The 24,974-nt window shown below is 42.1% G+C and overlaps 1 protein-coding gene across 2 annotated transcripts in view; it reads right to left on the reverse strand.

Moving 5' to 3' along the window:
• PDE10A (phosphodiesterase 10A) overlaps window positions 1-24,974 on the reverse strand; it is a 233,315-nt gene that overhangs the window by 136,539 nt on the left and 71,802 nt on the right. The window contains exons 1-2 of one of the 2 annotated variants that reach the window (XM_053592324.1): window positions 24,316-24,442; window positions 295-423 (exon numbers count right to left, since the gene is read on the reverse strand). Coding sequence is in view for 1 of the 2 variants with exons in the window: in XM_053592323.1 (XP_053448298.1) it covers window positions 295-423 (129 nt within the window). In the remaining variant the exon portion in view is untranslated. Of the gene's footprint in view, window positions 1-294; window positions 424-24,315; window positions 24,443-24,974 lie in introns of those variants that run through there. The other variant, XM_053592323.1, reaches the window with a different exon arrangement.

Below are 24,974 nucleotides of genomic sequence, written 5' to 3' on the forward strand. Positions count from 1 at the left end.
ATTGTTAAATAAAATGAAGTATAATATTGACTTCTGCATTTTTCAATGTGGGCATATCTGAATCAACTGAACTCTCAATGATTATTTGCAATGATCTTTCTTTTGTATAATATTTATTTCTCCTCTTTCAAACTTTATCTATTTAAACAGAATAAGACTCTGACAGATCTAAAATGCCAACAGTCATCTACAGGTATTTTGCTTTCTAGGATGTATTACATGCTTATTCTTTTGCCATCAGCTATAAAAAGTCTGTTGATAATCAGTCCACCCTCCATCTGAGAGAAACCTTACCTTCCGATTTGTTGTTTTTCCTCTTCAGCCATTTTTCTACAGTCTCTGCACTAACGCTTTCAGATACAAATTCATCTAATACCTGGGGGTGAAGAGAAAGATATGCCTTCACTTTTTCATCTGTCAAACCTGTAAAAGAATAAGAAAAGAATAAAATTCACCTATATAACATCTTCATATGTGAAAACGCATCAGGCTAAAATCCAGTGGCCTCTAATCTACTGGCAAAGGCCTTGAGAAAGTAAGAGTGGACAGAAACAGAAGCCAAGTTTCTGTTTGGGGTGAAAGCAAAGATTTGGAAGTGGAGGTGGTGACTGGCCAAAACTATGAATGTGCACATACAATTAATGCCACTAAACGGTATACTTGAAAGGGTTAAAACATTTTTTACATTATATATTATACCATAATAAAAAAGATTTTTTTTTTTATTATTGGCGATTCATTGAGGGTACAAGAAACCAGGTTACACTGATTGCATTTGTTAGATAAAGTCCCTCTTACAATTGTGTCTTGCCCCCAAGAGGTGTGTCACACACCAAGACACCCCCCCTTCACTCTCTCTGCTCTTAATAAAAAGGAATTTTGAAAAAATGTAAAGTTAGGTCGTTAACAATTTTGAACTATAGCTACTATATCCCATTACATAGCTGTTTTCCAGCAATATGTCACTGCTGATGGGAACCGACGCCATGATCCAATGTTGTACGCTGAGCCTTAAAAAGCACATATTTCTTTTTTGTAAATAGTTGTTATTGATTTAATACTCAAAGCAAGTGAAATCCTAGCAATATAGCAAACAGGAGAACTACCACTGGAACATCATAGGTGCTAAAAATGTATAATGAATAAATACTCCTATTTTATTACCTTCTAACACAAATTCTTCATTTTTTGAAAAGGCACTCAATCCAATGGCATGACAAAAATTAAGTTCATAATAATCCTGACGTTTGTTCATTGTCATTTCTGTGTATGAGTCCGTTCCACTGAAATAATTTTCACAGTCTAATGGTAAACACTGAACACACACAGGACTCTCAAAGCACCGTTGCGAATCGCTGCTTCAGGCTGGTGTGCTGGCTCATCAACCAGTCCCAGACAGAGACAGGCAGTGGGTGACGACCCTCAGTGATAGAGGTGATGTCCACTACTGTGTCTCCACGGCGAGTTGTTCCCATAAACTACCCTCCTTAGGGATGGTTAGGTTAAAAAGATAATGAAAGATTGTACTTCAAGACAGAAAAGAAGGAAGGAAAGAAGCATATATTTATGACTCAAGGGAGCAACCTATGTTTTCCCTAACAGACAAAGACAAAAAATTGTACGTGTTCATTAATTCTGCTGGGAACTAAAGTTGTAACTGTTAGGATTCCACAACAAAACGGTATAATTGAGAAGAAAAATGATTTCATTGAATGAAATCTGTACTTAAGTAGTCAATTTAAACACACACACACACACACACACACACACACACACATATGTGGTAGTAGAAGAGAAAAGAAAACGAGACCCTTGTCTAGATTTGCTCTGCCACAGAGCCCCAGCAAGGAAAAGTTCAGTTTGAGAAATTCCATTATCTGAGGTGCTGAAGATAAGAGACGCATTAAAGAAACAGAGTGCTCTCTCCTCTCTCAACAGAGCTGGTCTTAGCCCTTAGGTACAAAAGCACTGGTGGTGACAGTGAGCCGACAGCCTGACTGACCGCCAAGGCAGACGCCGCGATTTCCTACTGTCTCTGACTCTGTCCTCCATGGAGGGACACATTCAACACTCGATTCTTAAAAGTCCTCCCATCACTTCCATGACACAAGATGATGCAAGTCTTACCCTAACTTTCTAATTGCTTTTGAATCGTACTGAAATCTGAGTCAGGAATCCTTAACCAATTTTTGATCTCTAGGCTTTGGATATTCTTTCCTCACCTCAGGCTCCATCTGAAGACAAAACGAGTCATCTGATTCCCATTTCTTCCCCGAGAGATTTTAAGTCCCCATTTTCTTCTTTCCTTTATTACAGATTTCCGTATCTGCAGAAGCTCAGGCTGAGGAGGCGGCTGTCACTGACTTGCCCTTCCTTGCTGTGCCCCTCCATCTTGGGGCACCACCACCCAAGTCCTATCTGCTGAATTACGTACGTATCAAAGGACTTGCATCCAAAATAAACAAAAATCTCCTAAGCTCAACAATAAGAAAACAAATAACCCAATTAAAAAAATGGGCCTAAGATTTGAAAAACACTTTGGCAAAGAAGATACAGACATGGAAAATAGGGATGTGAAAGCTCCTGATGCATTAGTGAATTGAAGTTAAAACAAAAATAAGACCCTCCCATACACCTATTAGAGTGGTTTACATCCCAAAACCCGACAGTACCAACTGCTGCCATGAACACAGAGCAACGAAAGTTCTCCTTCGGCTGGTAAGAAGGCAGACTGGTGCAGTTAAGCAGGTGGCCGGCTCCTGCAGTGCTAAATACAGTCTTCCTGCATGACCAGCAGTCACAACACTGACTATCCACCCAGCTGATACCAACACTCGGTCCACAAAATGCACACATGTGAATGTTCACTGCAGTTTCATTCATGTTCATTCAGATCTGGAGTTAACCAAGATGTCCTTCAATAAGCAAACAGATTAAAAAATAAAAAAACTGTGGTACATCTGTAAAACTAAATGTTTACCAATAAAAATGAATGAGCTAATAAGCCATGAAAACACACGGATGAGTCCACATTGTAGAGAGAGAAAGCCAGTCGGAAATGGATATATGCTATATAATTTCAACTATACAACATCCTAGAAAAGAGAAAATTGTAAAGCTGCTAAAAAAATCAGTGGCTGAAATTGCAGAGGTGGTAAAACAAACTCACTAGTTGCCGGTTGCCAGAGGTGTAAGGGGAGGGTAGGAAGGCCGAATGGATGAAGTACAGGGGATCTCTTGGAGCAGTGAAGCTGTTCTACTTGATCATCATAATGATGAAAACATGATGCTACACTGTGTCAGAACCCAGAGAACTTTATTGTACAAAGAATAAACCTTAATGTGTACACATTTTTAATAAATCACCTAGCTTAAGGGATCTCAGGAAAGAAGGCATGATGTGATTCTAACTGTGTTACAAATGTACAAAATTTCACTGCAGGGTCAGGGTTAAGGTGCTTACCTGTAAAAACCTTGAATGTAGGTGGGGACTGGAACTGAACAGGAAAGGAACTGAATCCAGGCACTATACTCTACTTGACAAAGTCGATTAATATCCCATTAGGGTAGAGTCTAACAATTATGACACCACTATGCATATACACTGCAAGTGAACAATTAAACAAATGGATGGGCGAAGGTGGGAACCAGATTTCTCATGAATAGAGTGGGACGCTGCAGATAAGCAAAAGGAGGGACTTAGAGAGCTCCGTGTGGTAAAGAACTGGAGTTGGAGACATGCGTGTGAACTTGTGCATTCACAACGTAGATAGTCACGTCCAGGAAGACTGTACGTGTGTGTACACTCAGGTTAATACACGGACATCTTTTGTCTTGCACTATTAGCTGAGGCGGCCTGGAAGCAACAGTACCCCAGTACCAACCAGCATACGTAGCACCCAGATCTTGTTTTCTAATACCATTCTGCAATAAAAGGAACCAAGGCTCCTTGAAGAAATGGCTAATTTTAGGGCAGTAAAAAAAATCCAGAAGACAAGCTTAGAATAGCCAATGATCAAAAACTTGCCACCAATAATTCACACAATGAATCACACAGGTAACTATCCAGGGTAAGGTGCACATTTGAACCACTACAGTTTAAAAGCCATTCCTGCTAATAAACTACTTTCTCTTCTATTCAATATTATGCCAGAGTGCAACAGATAAGACTAATCAAACTGACGTTCATCTTTATTTTCTTTCCCAGCATCTGATAGGAGTGTGAAGGAGTAGGGGTTAGTTTTAGGCCACACATAAGAAAAGCAAAGCATGGGATATTTATAGCCTGAAGGATTCAGAGCAGCTGATGGATTCCATTAATTTTCATAACAAATTTGCAAGCGCCCACTGAAATATCACATAAATAAAAAATATATCAATCTAAATAAAATTGAAGCTGATAACCAGAGAGGCATCTGTAATGATTAGATTTTTTTTTTTTTTTGGTAGAGACAGAGTCTCACATTACCGCCTTAGGTAGAGTGCCATGATGTCACAGGACTCACAGCAACCTCTAGCTCTTGGGCTTCAGCTATTCTCCTGCCTCAGCCTCCCAAGCAGCTGAGACTACAGGCGCCCGCCACAACGCCCGGCTATTTTTTTCGTTGCAGTTCAGCCAGGGCTGGGTTTGAACCCATCACTCTCAGTATATGGGGCCGGCACCCTACTCACTGAGCCACAGGCGCCACCCTGTAATGATTAGATTTAACACTGACCCTGAAGACCTGGCCTAAAAGGCAGCATAAAGACTGATAAATATTTTAGTGAAGATAATTAATTCTGTGGCTACAAATTCAGAAAGCAACCTGAGAGAAAGATAAAGAATAGTTTTATTTCGATGCTGAATAATTCTTTTAAAGAATCAGACATATAAAAGACACCTTAGTATGTCTAACTTCAATATTTTGTTATTGAACCACAGAACAGAAACGAAAAGGATTAGCAGTCTGGATTTCCATGCATGGTCATGCAAAACATCAGTACAAAATACATCAATGATAATATGTTTGTGTATCTTTCATAATATAGTAGCCTTGCAGCTACTTTCCTTTGGTCTGCACAGAGCTCTACGTTTCTAGTCATGAAACACATGCCTGTGCTACCTCCTTTGGTTTTTACTGCCTGCAAGACACAAATTCAACTTTCTTTTTCAGATGAGGATGGTGAATGTTTACACATAGGAATGTATATTAATTTAAAACTTTTATAAAGCCATAGGAAAAATACATGGCCTCCACATACAGTCAGCTTCAACAATTACCAACTCATAGCTGGTATTTTGCATCTGTGCCCCCGCCCACACCCCTCTTATATAACTGTAAGGCAAATTCCAGATGTTATTTCCATACATTCATCCATTACATTATGTATCTCTAAACAATAAGAACTATGCTAACCACAAATGTTATTATCACATCTACAGAGAAATTACTATGTTCAATCCCATCCACTATCCAGGCGTCATTCGAGGTTCTTTCTAATTCTCAAATTACTTTCAGAGGTCGTTTGTCTGAACTAGGACCCAAGTAATGTCAACATGTTGCAGTTGTTTGCTATTTTATTTATTTTTCATTATATTTAGGTTTCTATAATCCTATAATATTCCCCTCTACCTCTTGTTTGCCACATCATAATTTACTATTGATGAACACAGGCTCTGAGTCCCAGGGTTCACTGCATTCTGAACTTTTCTGAGTCCAGCCTGGGGTGGTGCTCACCACGTCCTCTGCACTTCCTGGACGCCAGCATCAGACCTGGCGTTCAGACAATTTGTTAAGTGTATTATGCTCTTCTGTCAGAAGCTCATGCCATGTAGAAGTCCCTCTTTTAGTGACATTAGTAGCATCAGTGGTTCTTGAGTCAGTTGTTGACAATGATGATTCCCTCACTGTATCTTCACATCTCAGCTGAAATAACATAAAGGGAAACTCTGCTTCATCTACTGGTCAGCTGCCCATTGTGGCGGTTCACACAAATAACATAAGGTAAACAATGAATTTGTTCCCCCTCATTCACCAGCCTTCAAAATAATGAATATGTACAGAAAAATTCTTTTTTTATTAAATCATAAATACATAGATCATGTATACATTAATGCATTTATGGGGTACAATGTGCTGATTTCATATACAATTAGGAATGCTTACATCACTCTGGTTAATATATACCTAGTTTACTTAGTTATTGTGTTAAGACCTTTATACTCTATACTAACAGATCCGAATGTACCCTTGCATTATTCACCATTGGTGTGATCCCACCATTAAAATTCTCCCACGGATAAATAACTGAGAATATTATTGTCACTATAATATCACAGATTAGAATAAATCTGATCTGTCTCTTCCATTGTAACTACTTTCCTTACTGTGCTAAAACTGGCAAATCTTGCAGCCAGTGGGAAAGGCCTCTTCAAGCTGGTTTGGAGTCAGTCTGAGGAGCATCTAACATTCCCGAGAGCGCCCCCTCCCGTCCGCTGGGGCGGGAGGTCTCTGGTGCGGAGTCAGTCTGAGGAGCATCTAACATTCCCGAGAGCGCCCCCTCCCGTCCGCTGGGGTGGGAGGTCTCTGGTGCGGAGTCAGTCTGAGGAGCATCTAACATTCCCGAGAGCGCCCCCTCCGTCGGCTGGGGCGGGAGGTCTCTGGTGCCGTCAGTCTGAGGAGCATCTAACATTCCGAGAGCGCCCCCTCCCGTCCGCTGGGGCGGGAGGTCTCTGGTGCGGAGTCAGTCTGAGGAGCATCTAACATTCCCGAGAGCGCCCCCTCCCGTCCGCTGGGGCGGGAGGTCTCTGGTGCGGAGTCAGTCTGAGGAGCATCTAACATTCCCGAGAGCGCCCCCTTCCGTCGGCTGGGGCGGGAGGTCTCTGGTGCCGAGTCAGTCTGAGGAGCATCTAACATTCCCGAGAGCGCCCCCTCCCGTCGGCTGGGGCGGGAGGTCTCTGGTCCCGAGTCAGTCTGAGGAGCATCTAACATTCCCGAGAGCGCCCCCTCCCGTCCGCTGAGGCGGGAGGTCTCTGGTGCAGAGGAGTCAGTCTGAGGAGCATCTAACATTCCCGAGAGCGCCCCCTCCCGTCCGCTGGGGCGGGAGGTCTCTGGTGCAGAGGAGTCAGTCTGAGGAGCATCTAACATTCCCGAGAGCGCCCCCTCCCGTCCGCTGGGGCGGGAGGTCTCTGGTGCGGAGTCAGTCTGAGGAGCATCTAACATTCCCGAGAGCGCCCCCTCCCGTCCGCTGGGGCGGGAGGTCTCTGGTGTGGAGTCAGTCTGAGGAGCATCTAACATTCCCGAGAGCGCCCCCTCCGTCGGCTGGGGCGGGAGGTCTCTGGTGCCGTCAGTCTGAGGAGCATCTAACATTCCGAGAGCGCCCCCTCCCGTCCGCTGGGGCGGGAGGTCTCTGGTGCGGAGTCAGTCTGAGGAGCATCTAACATTCCGAGAGCGCCCCCTCCCGTCCGCTGGGGCGGGAGGTCTCTGGTGCGGAGTCAGTCTGAGGAGCATCTAACATTCCCGAGAGCGCCCCCTCCGTCCGCTGAGGCGGGAGGTCTCTGGTGCGGAGTCAGTCTGAGGAGCATCTAACATTCCCGAGAGCGCCCCCTCCCGTCCGCTGGGGCGGGAGGTCTCTGGTGCGGAGTCAGTCTGAGGAGCATCTAACATTCCCGAGAGCGCCCCCTCCCGTCAGCTGGGGCGGGAGGTCTCTGGTGCGGAGTCAGTCTGAGGAGCATCTAACATTCCCGAGAGCGCCCCCTCCCGTCAGCTGGGGCGGGAGGTCTCTGGTGCGGAGTCAGTCTGAGGAGCATCTAACATTCCCGAGAGCGCCCCCTCCCGTCCGCTGGGGCGGGAGGTCTCTGGTGCGGAGTCAGTCTGAGGAGCATCTAACATTCCCGAGAGCGCCCTCTCCCGTCAGCTGGGGCGGGAGGTCTCTGGTGCGGAGTCAGTCTGAGGAGCATCTAACATTCCCGAGAGCGCCCCCTCCCGTCAGCTGGGGCGGGAGGTCTCTGGTGCGGAGTCAGTCTGAGGAGCATCTAACATTCCCGAGAGCGCCCTCTCCCGTCAGCTGGGGCGGGAGGTCTCTGGTGCCGAGTCAGTCTGAGGAGCATCTAACATTCCCGAGAGCGCCCCCTCCCGTCCGCTGGGGCGGGAGGTCTCTGGTGCGGAGTCAGTCTGAGGAGCATCTAACATTCCCGAGAGCGCCCTCTCCCGTCGGCTGGGGCGGGAGGTCTCTGGTGCAGAGGAGTCAGTCTGAGGAGCATCTAACATTCCCGAGAGCGCCCCCTCCTGTCCGCTGGGGCGGGAGGTCTCTGGGGCGGAGTCAGTCATTTATACATTTCCATGTATAAACCCAGGGAGCAAAATTAGAATTAGCAATTTAAGAAGCCAGATAACAATTCAACTTTAGGCAGAATGTTCAGGAAACAAGGCTTCTGTAAGTGGAATAGGCAGCCCTCAGAAGAAAGTGTATTCTCCCACAACTGAGAGATTCAAGGAGGTAAAAATCCAATGACTTTACAGACCGTTCACAACCTGAGATGTCCTCATATTTTCCAAGTGCCAAAAGACACGTTTATATACATATATACTTATACTTTAAAAATTCAGAAGACAGTTCCCAAAACATAATGGAAGAAGTAAATTTTCTTAATGGGCTGTATATTGCAGTATAAAGAAAACACTTTAGCATCTTTTTTTGTTTGTTTATTTTGAGACAGAGTCTCACTTTGTCACCCTTGGTAGAGTGCTGTGGCGTCATGACTCACAGCAACCTCAAACTTCTGGGCTTAAGTGAGGCACCTGCCACAGTACACGGCTACTTTTAGAGATGGGGGTCTTGCTCTTGCTCAGGCTGGTCTTGAACCTGTGAGCTCAGGCAATCCACCCACCTCAGCCTCCCAAGTGCTAGGATTACAGGCATGAGCCACCTCACCTGGCCCATTTTAGCATCTTAATAACAAAATACATCAAGTCAAAATAAAAGTATCCTGTGTCATACTAAGAAGTGCTGGACAGTCGCACAGCTCAACAGCAGTTGTTGCTAACCTGTGTGCTTGTATGTATTCTCCTAAATTGCACATTGTTCATTCAGGTTACACAGAATCCAAGTGAAGGTTAGCAGAGGATAAGTTTAAAAGCAGGTAACAGTGCTTTACCCCAAATTCAACTTCCTCCTTGCTGGGTATTTACCTCTCTTGCATCTAGACTCGAACCACATAACCTCTTTCCTTACTGAAAAGATAATACAGCTAATAGCATTGGCTAGTAACCGCTGACCTTCCCTGAGTGCTCTCTGCACTTGCACGTAGACAACAGGCTAGACACCCAGCCCATACTGGCTCAGTCAAGGCTCAGAGCCTTGCACTTCAGCACACAGTAAATGCCCAAAATACCTGCTGAATAATGAATTATAATTTTCAGAGTCTAAAACAGGAAAATGAAGCACAGAGATGTTAAATAATTGGGTTAGTTTTTTATGATCCACAGGAGCAACAGTTACTGTCAGAACAAAGATACAGGGCCAAGAACTCACTTCTCAAAGTCAAGCCACCTCTTGCATTTTCACACTTTTCCCTGTCTGTGCTCTGCTCAGCATTACCTCTAATTTGCCATCATATTTTGCACATTTTGCCTTGAATTATACATTTAAAATGTCTGCTAAATTATGGCTTCGATGAGAAAGTGTAAAGAAATCTTTGCAGCAGATACCCCCAGGAGTTACAAGGCTAGTCCTGAATATCAGTCTAATTGAAGGATGGAAAGGGAGGGGTCAGCGGAAATGCCACCCTTTCCCCCATTGCCTGCCCTTGCTTTCCACATCCATGGTCTTCACTGCTATTTGCCCTGACTCTTCTCCACTCTTCTCCCAGCTCAGTGAAACATTTAGCCAATTTAAAAGCGACCAGCCTCCTCTCCCTGAGCCCCTCACTAACCACATGCTCCTCATTCACATCCTGGTCTTAACACTGCAAGATGCTGGTCACAGTTAAAATCTCTGCTTCTCCAACTAGCTATGAACTCCGTGAGGGCAACAACTGATCTAAACATCCAGACAGCACAGTGCCTGGCTCTGCACAGGAGGGGGGCAGAGTCACACAGCACACCTGAGAAGCTCTCCTAAGGAGGATGCTCATACGGTCGGCCTGTGACAGGGAACGAAGCTCTGGAAATGCTCCCAGTCAATAGCTCAGTAAAGGCAGGCCGCTGCACCTAGGCCACACAAACAGCGTGGCTCATGCTGAACAGCAGCTTTCCTTCAGGGAGTACCTACAAGACCAGCCCATAGAAAAAGCCCTGGGCCCTGAGTCTCTGGTAGGCCACTTCACATGTATCATCACAAGTCACTGCTGGTGAAAAGAGGTTGACTCCATGAAGAGAAGACGAGGACACTGCTGGGAGGCCCCTGGACTTCACCCAGCAAACGTTTCCTTGTGTGCACTGTGCCTGGCATCCTATTGCTCTAATAAATGTTTGTCATGAATCCAGCTACGCTCCCAGCCTTGTCAACATTCTCAGCCCATCATCAAACTTAAAGGCAGTTCTGGAGACCCTCAATTCAGAGACTATGATCGTTAAGTGAACTGATCAGTGAGTAACTCCTGTCTTATGTGATTCCACAGAAAACTGGGAAGGGAGTGGTACCGGTATGTTTAGTGGAAACTGCTCAGTCCCACAAAATCAGATGCACGCACCAATAATCCAAAGTCCTAAAGCGAGTGCCCAACCAGAGGAGCCTCCTCTCAGGGCCTGGCCAAACCCCCACTGCTGCCACAGCCTACGTGAGATTCTTTTCTTTCTCTTACTTCTAGCTTTCCTCTTTTCACCCAAGGAGACTAAATGCCTAATAACATCACTCCTTAGATAATAAAGTTTATGAACATAAAGATTTACAGTTCCTTTTAGCCACTTATTCAATAAGAGAAGGGATTGATAGGCTCTAAATTTAATTTCTTTTGGCTTTATTTAAAAGGGCAAAGTCCTTTATAGGGAATGAACTGAGGTTACCACATGATAAATGTAAATGCTTTTCAAGATCATTATAAAGGCTCTAAAGCTATAACAGAACCAAAGAGGTAAGATGCTTCTTTAGATTTTGTTTAAACTCTATAGATGTTTTTTTAACCAAGGAGTAAAAACCAGAAGTAAAAACACATGCCTTATAACAATTATCCTTGCCTTCCATACATGTGTCATCTAAATAATTTCTTTTCACCCAAATACAATCCCACTGAAAGGACACTTGCATATGACCTGGAAAGTGGTCACTCATGAAGCTGGTTTCCTGCACTACTGGGACATCAACCCACTCCAGGCAAGTTAACAGCCTGAACAATGTCTTAGCTTCACAGAGGACATTGCTTCTAATATTCATAACTCACATTTAGCAGAAGATAAATCCCATATTGCCGTTATTTCTAAACCAAAGTGAAATTAATTGCACCCTTTCCCCTAGCTAAGGACATCAATGAAAGTTTTTTTAACTGAGAAAGCCAACTACAAACTAGACCTTTTCGAAGTGGTAAAATAAAGACAAAAACAATTTTTGAACAGAACTTTTAAAAGTAAGCTTTAAGTCTCCAAGGTTGACCCCTCGGTGACTCAGAAAACCACACCTCCACCAAGAAGTCTAAAGTGGAGACGAGATGTTCAGGTCTGCACCACACAGGTGTAAAGGGTTCAGGGCCTCCACAGCTTTAGCACAAGTGCAGTCCCAAGTCCATGGCAGTCACCACATGCTCCCAAGCAGGCTATTTTCCTTAAGAAAGTCATCTAACCCTTTAAAACTCACTGTCCTCAGTGAGGACAAAGAAACAAAAGATAGGCCAATAGCAGAACCTGCTCCAAAGGTGGCGACCCATGAAAGAATGCATACTAAGTAATTAGTGAATAGTTACTTCAATAACATCCACCTTCATCACAATAGTGAGAACTTTTAAATCAACAAACATTAATGAGATTAAGACTGTGAAAGAAATGCCTTCCTGTTAGAAAGGACCAAGCTATTATTTAAATAAGCAACGCCTTTATAAAATCTCTATTTACCTATATTTAAGAACATTTCATCTAGGAGTGTTTGGGAATAGCTAATGTTTTAGATCCACCCCTAGGTGCTTAGATTGAGAAATATCGAAACAGAAACCATCTAGTTAACCATCCTATTAACCAGAAGGCGGACCTTAACACTACCCTCAAAAGAAACTAAGCTAATCTACCATGAGAACATCCAGGAAGAACCACGCACAGGTGGGTGCCCAAGGCGAGATTCCTGCCTCGAGCTACGGAGGACGCCAGACACACACAGAGTCCGAAGGCAAGCACAGCCACTCCCCGAACAACACAGGTCTGCCCTGCCCAGGCACTCCACACAGATGCTTTCTATAAAAACATGGAAAAAGTCCAAAGAATTGTAACCATTTGAACAAACTTGTAGCCTAGAACACTGAAAAACCAAGAAAAAAGCATCTCACGAGTGCGTAAACTACACGCAGATGCCACTTCATTTATGTGTTCACTATTTCTGTTATCGGTGAGACTTCCAGTCAAAAGTAGGCTGTTAGTATTGACATTTTTATGGAGTCAAAGGTTATACTTTGGTTTCCGTCAGGTAGATAGATCAGGACACCAGACCCCTTGTTGTTCAAGGTTCAACTGTACAAAGCAACACGCTTCGTAGTGCTGAGGTGACACTCAGCTGAAGACAGGTGCATGAGCAAACCGGAGAGTTAAGCCTGGACAGCTCTGTGAACATATCAAGAAGAGCAGTAAAGACAGAAAAGAACAAGCAGCCAAGGAGTCAGGTGAGAGTCGTCCAAGAGAGCCCAGCCTTTTGCCCTGAAGGGAGCTGAGATAAACAAAGGTCCCTCTTCCGAGGGCGGGCGACATGGTTCAAATGCTTGTCCAGTTGGGGCAACTTATTGGATGAAAGGCACGCACAGTTGCTGACTTTGAAAGTAACAGTATAGATATGTTTATTAACAAGATCCAGAAGGTAACATTAAACAAATCACTAAGATCAAATTCTGTCACCTAAAAGTGAAGGTGATTTCTTAAGACAAGAGCCCTGGAATGCAGATAACCTAATGCATAGTAAATACGTTCTACAACGTATCCTCAATGCACACACGAATCTGTAAACAGACACTTCAGGCACCAAAGGGCAGTGATAGCCTGTTTAAGAGTCTAGAACCACTTACCACATGTAAAATAACAAGAATTTAAAATCTATCATTCTATTGAGCTTTTCAGTGAAGCACCTGATGTTAAAAAAAAAAAAAAACTTTATGGTAAATACTCCCACAGAACCAAACTTTAAAATAGTATACACCGCTTCACGAAAGCACTGAAACACTTTAGGGACAGCCATGTGCCACATGCCTGAGTCCCAGCTGTTTGGCAGGAGGATGGCTTGAGCCCAGGAGTTAAAGGCTACAGAGAGCGAGGCTGATGCCGCTGCACTCCACCCCAACCTGTGTAACAGAAGAGACTCGGTCTCAAAAAAAAGAAAAATGCTTTTACACAGAAAAGAAAACAAAATAGGGTTTATGTAATATAATTTAATCTGGTGGAAAAAAATAAATAGAAAAACAAATAAAAGAGAGACCCATGAAAAGACAATGGTTTGGACACATAACTAATAACCTTCATAATCACCATTTCAAAAGTGGTATTTAGATAAAAACAAGCAGACTAACAACTGCAATTTCTTATGGGTATTTAATACCCTGGTTAAAAAAAAAAAAAAAAAAACTTTTTCGATATTCACACTCACATTCCATTTACTTAAAGTTTACAAATATATATATACCCTAAAAGTGGAAGTGCACAAACCCCGTATGTTAGGAATTTCTATAAATTATTGCTTTTTACTTGTCAAAAGAAATTGTTTAAAAATCATGACATTCACATACAGAACTGAAACAAAGAAAATCAAACAATATGTAAGTTTTCTCAAATACCCTGAAGTCATTTTTTACTCTTTGCTAGAAAATATATGTTCTTAAGAATTTCTGATTATAAGTTTATCCAGAAATATTATTTTAGACTTCCACTGTAACAGGACATTACCATATATACTTCCCAATCCAATGTAATTCATTTTAAAATATTTTTTTCTACTTTCCAAATTTTATTTTTTACAAAAGCAATGGTGCTAAATCTCTCTAGAACATAGTCATTTTTCTAGGATCCTTCCCTCAAAATGTGACAGCTGATTTCCAAACATATGCCAGAAGCGTATATGACTCCCCACTGTACCAAGTACATAAAAAGCTGAAATCCTCAAGTGCTCGTCCTCCAACTTGCCTCGCTCTGGGGGTTTTCTAGGTATAAGATTACTTAATCATCAAAGAGGAATAATTTGACCTCTCTATCCCCATCTGGATCCCCTTTATATCCTTCTCTTGTCCGAATCTATTGGCTAGAACTTCCAGCACTGTGCTGAACAGTAGTGGTGAGCGTGGACATCCTCCTCTGGCTCCAGTTCCAGGTAGAAAAACTTTCATTTTTACCCCATTTAGTATGATCTTGGCTGTGGGTTTGTTGCAGATGGCCTCTACCAGTTTAAGAAATGTCCTATCTACGCCTATTAAGTGTTTTTGTCAGAAAAGGATGTTAAATTTTTGCCTTTTTCTATTTTTTTATAGAAATTTTTTTCTTACTTGTATCAAGCACCAGCTTAAAACTGCAGAAAATTTCAATCACTGTTGACAACCCACCACCCTCCTCCACCCGAATCTTGAGATCAAGAGCTTTTTAAGTACAAACATGTTCATCTCTCTTCTGTATAAAATGTTATGAAATAACATTAATAACACATTAATGCAATCATGGGGTACAATGTGCTGGTTTTATATTCAATTTGAAATGTTTTCATCAAACTGGTTACCATAGCCTTCACGGCATTTTCTTAGTTACTGTGTTGGTCACATTCCTGTCTCCTCTTCCAACTATAAGCTCCCTCTGCTTCTCTGTTAGTACATTTACGTAAGGTTTAGGGCCCACCAGGGTAATCCAAGGTGATCTCATCCCAGATACTTAACGGATTCACCCTTTTCCCAAATAAGGTGATATTCACAGGTCTGGTTTTGGGGGGAGGGGCTCGAATTAAACCCACTCTGCTCTTTGTCCCCAAAGTTACCACTCTGAACAGTGGCCTGGCTCTGTTCTGCTCCTAGATCCTGGCTTTTGTTCTCAGGAATGGTAACAAAACACACTGATGAACTGATTAGGGAAAAAGTAAAGATTTGGATTCAGACAGAGTTGGACCAAAAAGTGACTCTAACATTTGGTAAGTGTGTCACTTTGGATAAATTAATCTCTCTGGGCCTCAGTTTTATTTTTTCTTTGATAGATAATAGAATATCTGAAAAATGGGGTTTTATGACCATTAAATTAAAAACAAAACCAGAAAACACGTAAACCACCCAGCACTGGGCAACATCGTGTTCTACCTTCTTTTTCAGATTTACACCCCAGTCAAATGGTATCTGAGGTTATTTTACAAACTGAATGATCTTTAAAATCCCAGCATACATCCATTATGCATAACCTTAAGCAAATGTAGGGTATAAAAAGTGTGAACTTACTAAAATAATGAATGATTGTGACTTTACAAAAGGTTCCTTCATTTAAAAAAAAAAAATTCAACTCTAAGTTTACTTTAAATACCAAATCAAATTTGCAAACCTCTTTTAAAGATTAGCTTACTCTGCATATAGCCTATGCCTAATAAATGTTCTATCAAAAAGAATTTTTTAAGCACTTGCATAAGGAAGGCAAACTTGCAGCCTTTTACTTACTTAAAGCCTGTTCCCCACACAACCGGGACCACGGTGAGAACACAGGTGGACTCCACAGCAGAACGGCACAGAGGTGAGGGAGGTTTGCATCAGTGGGGGCAACGGACCTCACTCTCCTGTGGGAGATCATTCTGTGCTGGGGTTGAACACACTTTGGAGATAACACTGGCCCAAATTTCCTTAAAGTATTAATGTTACAAAGGGTGGATGCAACTGTTGTCAGGGAAATATTCTGAGAAGCAGTTTGGCTGGAGAAATGAAACGGACAGTCACTGAGTCACAAGCACTCCACACACTGCCAGGCACAGTGGAGTCCCCGGAGACCAAGTGCCAGTGCGCCCAACACCGGTTTCCTGGTTTCCTGCACCTTCTCTGAAGTTGCTACCTCAGATCTCAGCTTTACTCAGCTGTAAACTAAAATGAAACTCTTCATTCAGCTGAATCACATTTCCATACTCTCCCCTCTCCAAACTCCCATCTGTTCCTCTCCTCCGCCCGCTGGGGGAGCCTGATGCTTGGTGACAACTTTGCTATTTCTCTTCTCTTTTACTTCATCCTTTCTCTTTGTAACATCCTAAAATTCTAAACTGACTTTTGGTTTTCAAAATCCCCTCCCTCTTTTATCCTCACCTGCCCCTCCCCGTCCCTAAGTTCCCTCCCAGCTGTGACAGAGACAATCTCCCACACGTCTCTCCACACTATCTGACCTGCTTCTCTTGTCCTGTCGAGACTCGTTCTTGCTTCTTAAATATCATCCCCCAAATATTTTTTAAACCAAGGCAGAGTGCAGGGTAAGGAACGTCACCCCCCACTCCCTCCGTTCGGCTCCCCTTTCCAGCCGCCAGCACTCGCTGTGTCTCAGCTAACGAGTGTCGGAAAGGGAAGGAAAAACCAAACCGGGTAAGGTTGTGTAAACCCACACTTATCTTTTACTATTAAAGAAAAAAAGGAAAAATGGAAAGTAGCAAAGGTCATTTATTCTGTGGAGAAAAAAATGAAGCAGGAAAAACTTTCCAGTCTGAGCTACACGGAAATGAGTTGTTTTAAGCAACGGAGAGCCAAGAAAGGACAGAAAGAGCTAAGTTAGGACAGAAACTCAAATGTAAGTTATTCTCTCTCAGGGTCATACTGTCTTCCTCCAAATTCATATGTTGAAGGCCTAACTCCCAGTACCACAGAATGTGACTGTCTGTGGAGACAGGGCCATTAAAGAAATGTTAAAACGACACCCATGGTGTATGTGTGGGGTGGGGGGCTGATCCAGTGTGTCTGCTATCCAAACGGCAGCCCTAGCAGCCAATACTCACCTTTCTGAAAATCTTATAGTTATTTCTGAAATTGTTTAGATGGCAGGGTAAACATTAATATTTTTAATAGCTGGATAAATACTGTGTCACAAAATAATAAGTATGCAAAAATAAAGACTATCACTCTGATGTGACATCTAAAACATGCAAATATAAGACTACAGTGTTCCTAAGGCTTAAATTTAGTTCAATCCACCAGTAAAATCAGACAAATGGGGCAGTCCCTGAGTAGGAATTAATATAGGGCACATTAATAGTATTGTATCAAGTACTTTCGAAAAGCACAGACTTGAATTTTGGAATTCACATCTTATTGTATTTATTCCTTTTAATATCAATGATGTTTTCAGAAGCAAAACCAATCTTCTCAAATACTACATAATTTTAAAATAGGAAAAATTCAATTTTCTTTAATAAAATTAATGAACTGGCAGCTCAACATGGAAGTCTTCAAGGTCTGCTGAAAAACGTATGCTACATAAGATCTTCAACATATTGTTTCTTCTTTCAGAGAGACAGGGCCTCTCTCCTGGTCACCCAGACTGCAGTGCAGTGGTGCAATCCCAGTAATCACACTTCACCATGACCTGCAACTCCTGAGCTCAAGTGATCTTCTTACCTGGGCCTCCCAAGTAGCTAGGACTGCAGGCACGTGCCACTATACCCACCTAACTTTTTAAATTTTTTTGTAAAAATGGGGTTTGCTGTGTTGTCCAGGTTGGTCTACTTCAAGTGATCTTCCTGCCTTACCCCACCACAATTGCTGGGATTATAAGCATGAAAAACCACCTGCAGCCAATATTATCAGCTGTTTAAACATTGATATAAAGTCTCTCTAACTCTGAACGCAGAAACAACATCTTATTCATCTTCTTATGCTCAGAGCTTGGTAGTGATAGTTGATTATTGTCAGCAGCAGTAGTGATGCTCTACCAAGTCCACATCAGCGCTGAATCGCCAAATACAGAAGGTACAGGGCTAGGTTCCTAGGACCCTCTGGTGACATTTCCACCCGACAATCAATGCAAACCTGCTCTGTATGTGCCAATAAAGGACAGGGAAAGCAGTGAGTATTGATGCTAGGATTATAAATAAATTTTAGTGAGTAAGCAAAGCTGCCAATATAGAATCCACAAATAAGAAGAATCACCATCAGCCATTCAACAAATGTTTCAGAATGAGTAAATGAACGACACCTTTATCATACGGAGAGGTTTTCATTACTTACACTAATTTCATTACTTTGATCCCATGGAAGACACACCACGTCATGGAGACCACCGGGACAGGAAGCAGCGTGCATCCCGACCACGCAGTTGGTCAGCAGTGAGGAACAGAAGTCTTGTCTACAACAACCACACTTCCTGTCCTCTGCCTACCTCAGAGTTACTTTTTGTGTTTCTTTTACTGATAAACATGAGAAAACTGGAAGAGCACATGTCATGAGGCTCTGCTGGGAAGCCCAGAAGCTCAAGTCCCGCCAACAGACGAGCACAAGAAATCACACACCACTCAGGCATCAGCAAGGAGATACTTAAAACGTTCCTGTGCCTAAGAGTCAATGTCACTGCTGTGTATAGTGTTATCTCAGTGAAAGTAAGACCAGAATGGCTAAGATAGGACCTCGAGCTCTCTTTACATTTTGTTCTTAGAAAGACAGTTCTCTAATCTGTGACCTTACCCATTTTAATACATCGTGATGCCAGACACATCACACTTCACCTCGTAGGTAAACCTATTTTGTTTTATTTAAATTCCCATTCATAAGTGTTTTGTACCAATTGGTCTGCCCATATTTATTTCCTCATAATCCGCAGTCAGACACCATTTACAGTTGTGTTGCAAATACCTGAAAAGTTTCCATTCACTTGCTCCCACTGCAACCGTCCCACTTCAAATCATTCATTACACAGTCCCCAACTGTCACACATCTTGCGCCCCCCATCTTAACAGTTGTTAATTCTTTCTTAACAATTAGTGTGCCACACAGTCCCCGGTGACTGACAAATGCTAGGACTAGAAATATAAACATTTAACTTTTTGCACACTACTGTGAACTTACCGCACAGAAGCAGCAAAGCACAGAATTATGTTCACTTATCTTTATGTCAGATAAAGATTTAAATATAAAAATAGCACTTCCCTGTCATCGAAGTTTCATATTATGTTACCTATTAGCTCTAAAACTCTAAATTCCTTGTCCAACACTTAGTCACTTAAGGACAGCCAGTTAGTGTCTTTAAAAGGGTAACATTATTATTTTCACTAAGGCAGCATTTAATTTATAGCATAAAATTCTAGAACTTAAATGCAGACTACCAAGGGATCTCCGAGAGCCACCGTTCACTGAATTAATGGAGCAAGTACTCAACATTTTTCTATGCTTTAATTTCTTCATCTGGAAAATGGAGATAATAATACCTGTATCTCATAGGCTTGTTTTAAGAATAAGAATCATAGATGAAAACTACTTAAAATAATGTTTGGAAAATGTCAGCTTTTTTTTTTTTGAGACAGAGTCATATTATGTAGTCATATTATGTATTATTAAGGTAGAGTGCTGTACCGTCACAGCTCACGGCAACCTCAAACTCTTGGGCTTAAATGATTCTCTTGCCTCAGCCTCCCAAGTAGGTGGGACTGTAGGCGCCTACCACAACCCCCGGCTATTTTATTGTTGCAGTTGTCATCGTTGTTTAGCTGGCCCTGGCCACATTCCAACCCACCTGCCTCAGTGTATGTGGCCGGTGCCCCTACCACTGAGTATGGGTGCCAAGCCCAGAACATGTCAGCTATTATTAGCACTTAAGTATTTAAAAATTAGTTTCTATGTAGTCAACACATTAGTCATCAAAAGACATAATATTATGCTGTCATAAAAGTAGCCACTGTAAAATGCCTTAACTCAAAAATGGAACTTTTAAGAACTCAGTGGTGCTTTTTCATGGCTTCTTTGAAAACAAAAACATAGACATTAAACATTCTCCTTAACTATTTTTACTTAGAGCATATCTGGTTCATCATTCCCCGTGATTCTGATGAGCTACACATGCTTCTTACTGTAATCAATACCCTCACTGTAACCTCAAAGAGTATGTATTCTGAAATTGATAGTTCAGGTGATAATGCAAAAGTTGCTATATTTCATTAGGCTGAGCTAATTACATAATTAGTAAACATTTTTGATATATAAGGTGCTCGGTTATTTAGGTTTTATCTGATTTTCAGATACTTCTTTCTGATACAAGCACATTTATCTGCTCTCTTAAACAAAGCAGCCATCCAACCACAGGTTTGTGACTGTCTGCATTCTTCAGGGTTTCAAACTGACCTATTTAAACACCCCAGCAAACAGCACAGGACCATACACTGCTCCTACTTTACCACTATAATGAAAATTTAGCTATAGAGCATGTTCTGATGTCAGAATTTTTTTATCATCATATAGAATATGTTTGGCATATCCATCAGTAGATTACCACCAGTCTTGAACACATTAACCTCACAAATCTAACATTTTAGTATAAATGCTGGAAGGTACGTTGAGATGCAAGTGTTAGAGAAATAGCCCTGATCTATAGTCAGCTTTTCCTCCTCCTCTTACGTTAAGATAGAGTTAAATATACAAATATCAGCAACAGAATTCAACATAAATAAGAATCACAGGAACCCACTGAACTATTCCTCTCATCAAATCTGGAACACTATTTTCTCACCCCCAAATACCAAAAGTGGAGCCTTATAAATGGAAAAGAAACATATCACAAATATCATTATAATGAACTAAATATATTGTTGCTAACAAACATTATTTCTGCCAAGGAATTCAGAAGTAATACTCAACCGAGGTGGCGCCTGTGGCTCAGTCGGTAAGGCGCCGGCCCCATATATCAAGGGTGGCGGGTTCAAACCCGGCCCCGGCCAAACTGCAACCAAAAATAGCCGGGGGTTGTGGTGGGCACCTGTAGTCCCAGCTACTTGGGAGGCTGAGGCAAGAGAATCGCTTAAGCCCAGGAGTTGGAGGTTGCTGTGAGCTGTGTGAGGCCATGGCACTCTACCGAGGGCCATAAAGTAAGACTCTGTCTCTACAAAAAAAAAAAGAAAGAAAGAAATAATACTCAACCATTTAAACAGATAAGATTCTGGCCCAAGTAAAGAAAGGCGATTTTTTTTAATAACTCAACAGAGCTGCTTTTACAGACAAAGTCTTTCCCTGCTTTGGCCAAAATTTCCCTCTTTTGGCACCAAAAGAGCCAAGGTGCTGCTTATCAGACCTCTGACATCAGACTGAGGGCTGCGTGCGTCAGCTGGCCCGGGAGGAATGGGCAGCGGCAAAGGACCTGTGCTTCTTATCTTATCAGTTTACGGTCCGCCACTTCAACCATTACTGCGTGAACCTGAGGAAGGAAGGCATGTGTAATTGTGACGTGTACATTAAAGTCAGGAGCTCAGTCAGTTTTAGCAATTTATTAACAAAACAAACTGTGAGACAAATTACATTAATTATAATAAAAGTCTCTGCCTTCAAACCCAACCTTAGACAAAATTGTTTTTTTTTTTTATAAAATGGTGCTCTAGCTGTATATGACAACCTCTGCTTTTCCTGCTTATGCAAATAAATGTCAAATTACAGTTATAGTTGCAGAACAGTGATTCCATTGCATTCTACTGAAAAAGAATGAAATGGAAGAGGTAAAGAAAAAGCATCGGTTAGACAATGTGCCCCTAACTCTTATATGAGCTCCACTACATAACCTAGGTGCTTGGGGGCTGAGAATAAGATGAAAACTGCTTTCAAATGTTAGTCAATGTTCACACCTCTACACACAAAGAAAGAGGAAAGAGTGACACCCAGTCAGGTGGGACTCGGTCACACCACTCACATCAGGAGGGAGAGATTCGAAGAAAGTTTCCTAAGAAGAGAAATGATGGTGACAACCTCACCTCAAAATTAAATTTTCACAAAACTTATTCTTGACTTAAAAAATAATTTTAAAACAAAAGATAAATATTTAGAGAAATATCACACTTGCTATTTGAATAGTAATACGCATTGGCAAAATACACACTGGCAAAATTTTGAATAACAGAAATAAAAGACTTTTACTTACTAGCCTCCACTTAGACTGTACATTAAATAGGTCTCTGTTACACCATGATTTACAACTATCTCAAAGTATTATACTCCATAAATGGCACTGTCTTCCTGGTTATAAAGCTACTGCAGTAATACATTTCTGATATTACATTAAGCCTATTTATTATCCCTTCAAGGTTACCTGTTCTATTATAATAAACATGATTAGTTTGCACCCAGTTATTCTTTATATGGGTTTGAGAAAAATTCCCTCCCTGACAATACGGTCCTAACTTTTGATATCTCATGTTTTTTCTCATTACTTTTGAATCTGGTATTTGCCTTCAATTGTACACTTTGTGCCCTGTTCGCCTGGTTTGCTGCCATCTGAGTTAACTTTGCCTCCCTACTCAGTTTGAAAAACTTTGCCAAATTGTTGCAATGAGAACTCAGGAAGCATAACAGAATTCCTTGCTGATTCCCATCCCACACTCGTAAACCTGAACCTCCAATTCTTGTCACCAGCATTTCTAAATGGCTGGAGAAAATTTCAGTTATGCCAATTCTTTTGTTCATCCCACATGACTCCCTATCCCAACATCACAGCAGGTCAAACTAGACCAGGTCCATTATTCTTAAGCATCCAGACACATCATTACCACCCTGACACATGGCTTGACTTTTTTTCCGGAGGTGATCATTCATTTCTCCTCTTCAACATTTCTATGAACCTTAACCGGCTCTCTACCTCCTCTCTTGCCTGGCTCTCCTTGCTTCTTGAGCCCTTCTTTGCCTTCTAACTCACTCAGTTATTCCTGGGCTGAGTCTCACATCTCCAAACTCTCTGTACCACCTGCTAATAGACTAATTATGTTCCTGCTTTACCAATCCAGAAATGTCACCAACAGCAACAACAGCAAAATTTTCTTTAGACCTGATAAGCTCACCATACCTTCTTTTTTCTTTCTTTGCCACAAAAATAAAAACAGCAGTCCAGTGCTTATTTTCATGTCCTTGATATTTTTTTTAGAGACTGAGCCTTACTTTGTCACCCTCAGTAGACTGCCATGTTGTCACAGCTCACAGCAACCTCCAACTCCTGGGCTTAGGTGATTCTCTTGCCTCAGCCTCCCTAGTAGCTGGGACTACAGGCGCCCACCCCAACGCCCGGCTATTTTTTTGTTGCAGTTTGGCTGGGGCTGGGTTTGAACCCGCCACCCTCAGTATATGGGGCCGGCGCCCTACCCACTGAGCCAAGGAGCCACCCCATGTCCTTGGTTCTTCTAGACTACGCCTTAATCATCACTCTATGATTTCAACCCCCAGAACTACACTAAAATCACTTTTTGAAATATAAATCAAACTATCCCCAATTACTAAATATCCTTATCTCAGTCTTATATGATCATCTCGGTCTTCATCTTCCTAGATGTCAGCAGTATCAGGTATTGTGAACTAATCTTTTACCTTCTGGGAAATTTCTCCTACATAACACAGCAAAAAAAAGCAGGTCTGTTAGCTGATAATCAAGCAGCCTAAAGTAAATATATAATCGAACAGATCAACATCCTGTGAAATATAATGAAAATCAGCCAAGCAGAACTTCTCAGAAATCGTCCCTAGAAGTTAAAACTAATCCATCCAGTATTAAACACTGTAAACATTTCTAACACAAATAAAACCCTGTCAGTGATAGTTGTAGGAGCTTGACTGGGGGTTAGTATCAAAAAAATCAATCGTCGGGCGGTGCCCGTGGCTCAGTCGGTAGGGTGCCGGCCCCATATACCGAGGGTGGCGGGTTCAAACCCAGCCCCGGCCAAACTGCAACCAAAAAGTAGCCGGGCGTTGTGGCGGGTGCCTGTAGTCCCAGCTACTCGGGAAGCTGAGGCAAGAGAATCACCTAAGCCCAGGAGGTGGAGGTTGCTGTGAGCTGTGTGAGGCCACGGCACTCTACCGAGGGCCATAGGATGAGATTCTGTCTCTACTAAAAAAAAAAAATCAATCGTCAAAGCAAGAATAACACAAATTTTAATCAATTGATAATTTTAATAAATTGGCAGATTAAAACGTAAAGCTACAAGTACTAGCTTGCCTCCTGTCTCTCCCACGGCACCTTCTAAGCTCCTCTGGCTGACTTAGTGTCCTCTACTCACCTGTGAAATGTTGGGAATTCTCTCTTCTATCCTCATTCTACATTCTCTTCCTTCAAAGTCTTCTCCACCCCCATCTCTTCAACTGTAACATCTCTGGGGAAGACTTCTACATCTATACCATTAGCTTCTAAACAAAAACAAACAAAAAATCAAATAACTATCAGGTAATTCTCTCATCCCTGTACCTTAACCTCCTCGAGTCTTCTCTCTTCCACATCCCACCTCTAAGTGAAACTATCTTCCTGCTGGTCACCTAAGCTCAACATCCCAGTCATTCTCCAATCCACTCTCTCCTTCAATCCCTAAATGCAAATAATCACTAATTTCTGTTTGTACTATTTCCATAATACTTCCATATCCTTTAAGCTTTCTCCTTCCCACTGTTAATGCCTTTCCTCAGAACACTGTTAGTCACCACCTTCTCCTTCCAGGGAAGGTCACATCTCCAGCTCAGAATAAATCTTCATATGCTTAATCAACCACGGTAGGGCTGACGTTTTCAGACAGTTCATTTGTTTCGCCATCACACAGAAAGGACTGATCTGCTTCTACCAAGCCTGTAGCCAAGGTGCTTATCTTGCCATTAGCAAAGTGGGAAGGGTAAAAAAGTGGACCCTTAAAGATGTAAGTCATTCAATTAATCAATCTTGGAGTTGCCC

The sequence above is a fragment of the Nycticebus coucang genome, chromosome 5 (assembly GCF_027406575.1).
Source record: "Nycticebus coucang isolate mNycCou1 chromosome 5, mNycCou1.pri, whole genome shotgun sequence".
In the NCBI taxonomy this organism is placed as follows: Eukaryota; Metazoa; Chordata; class Mammalia; order Primates; family Lorisidae; genus Nycticebus; species Nycticebus coucang.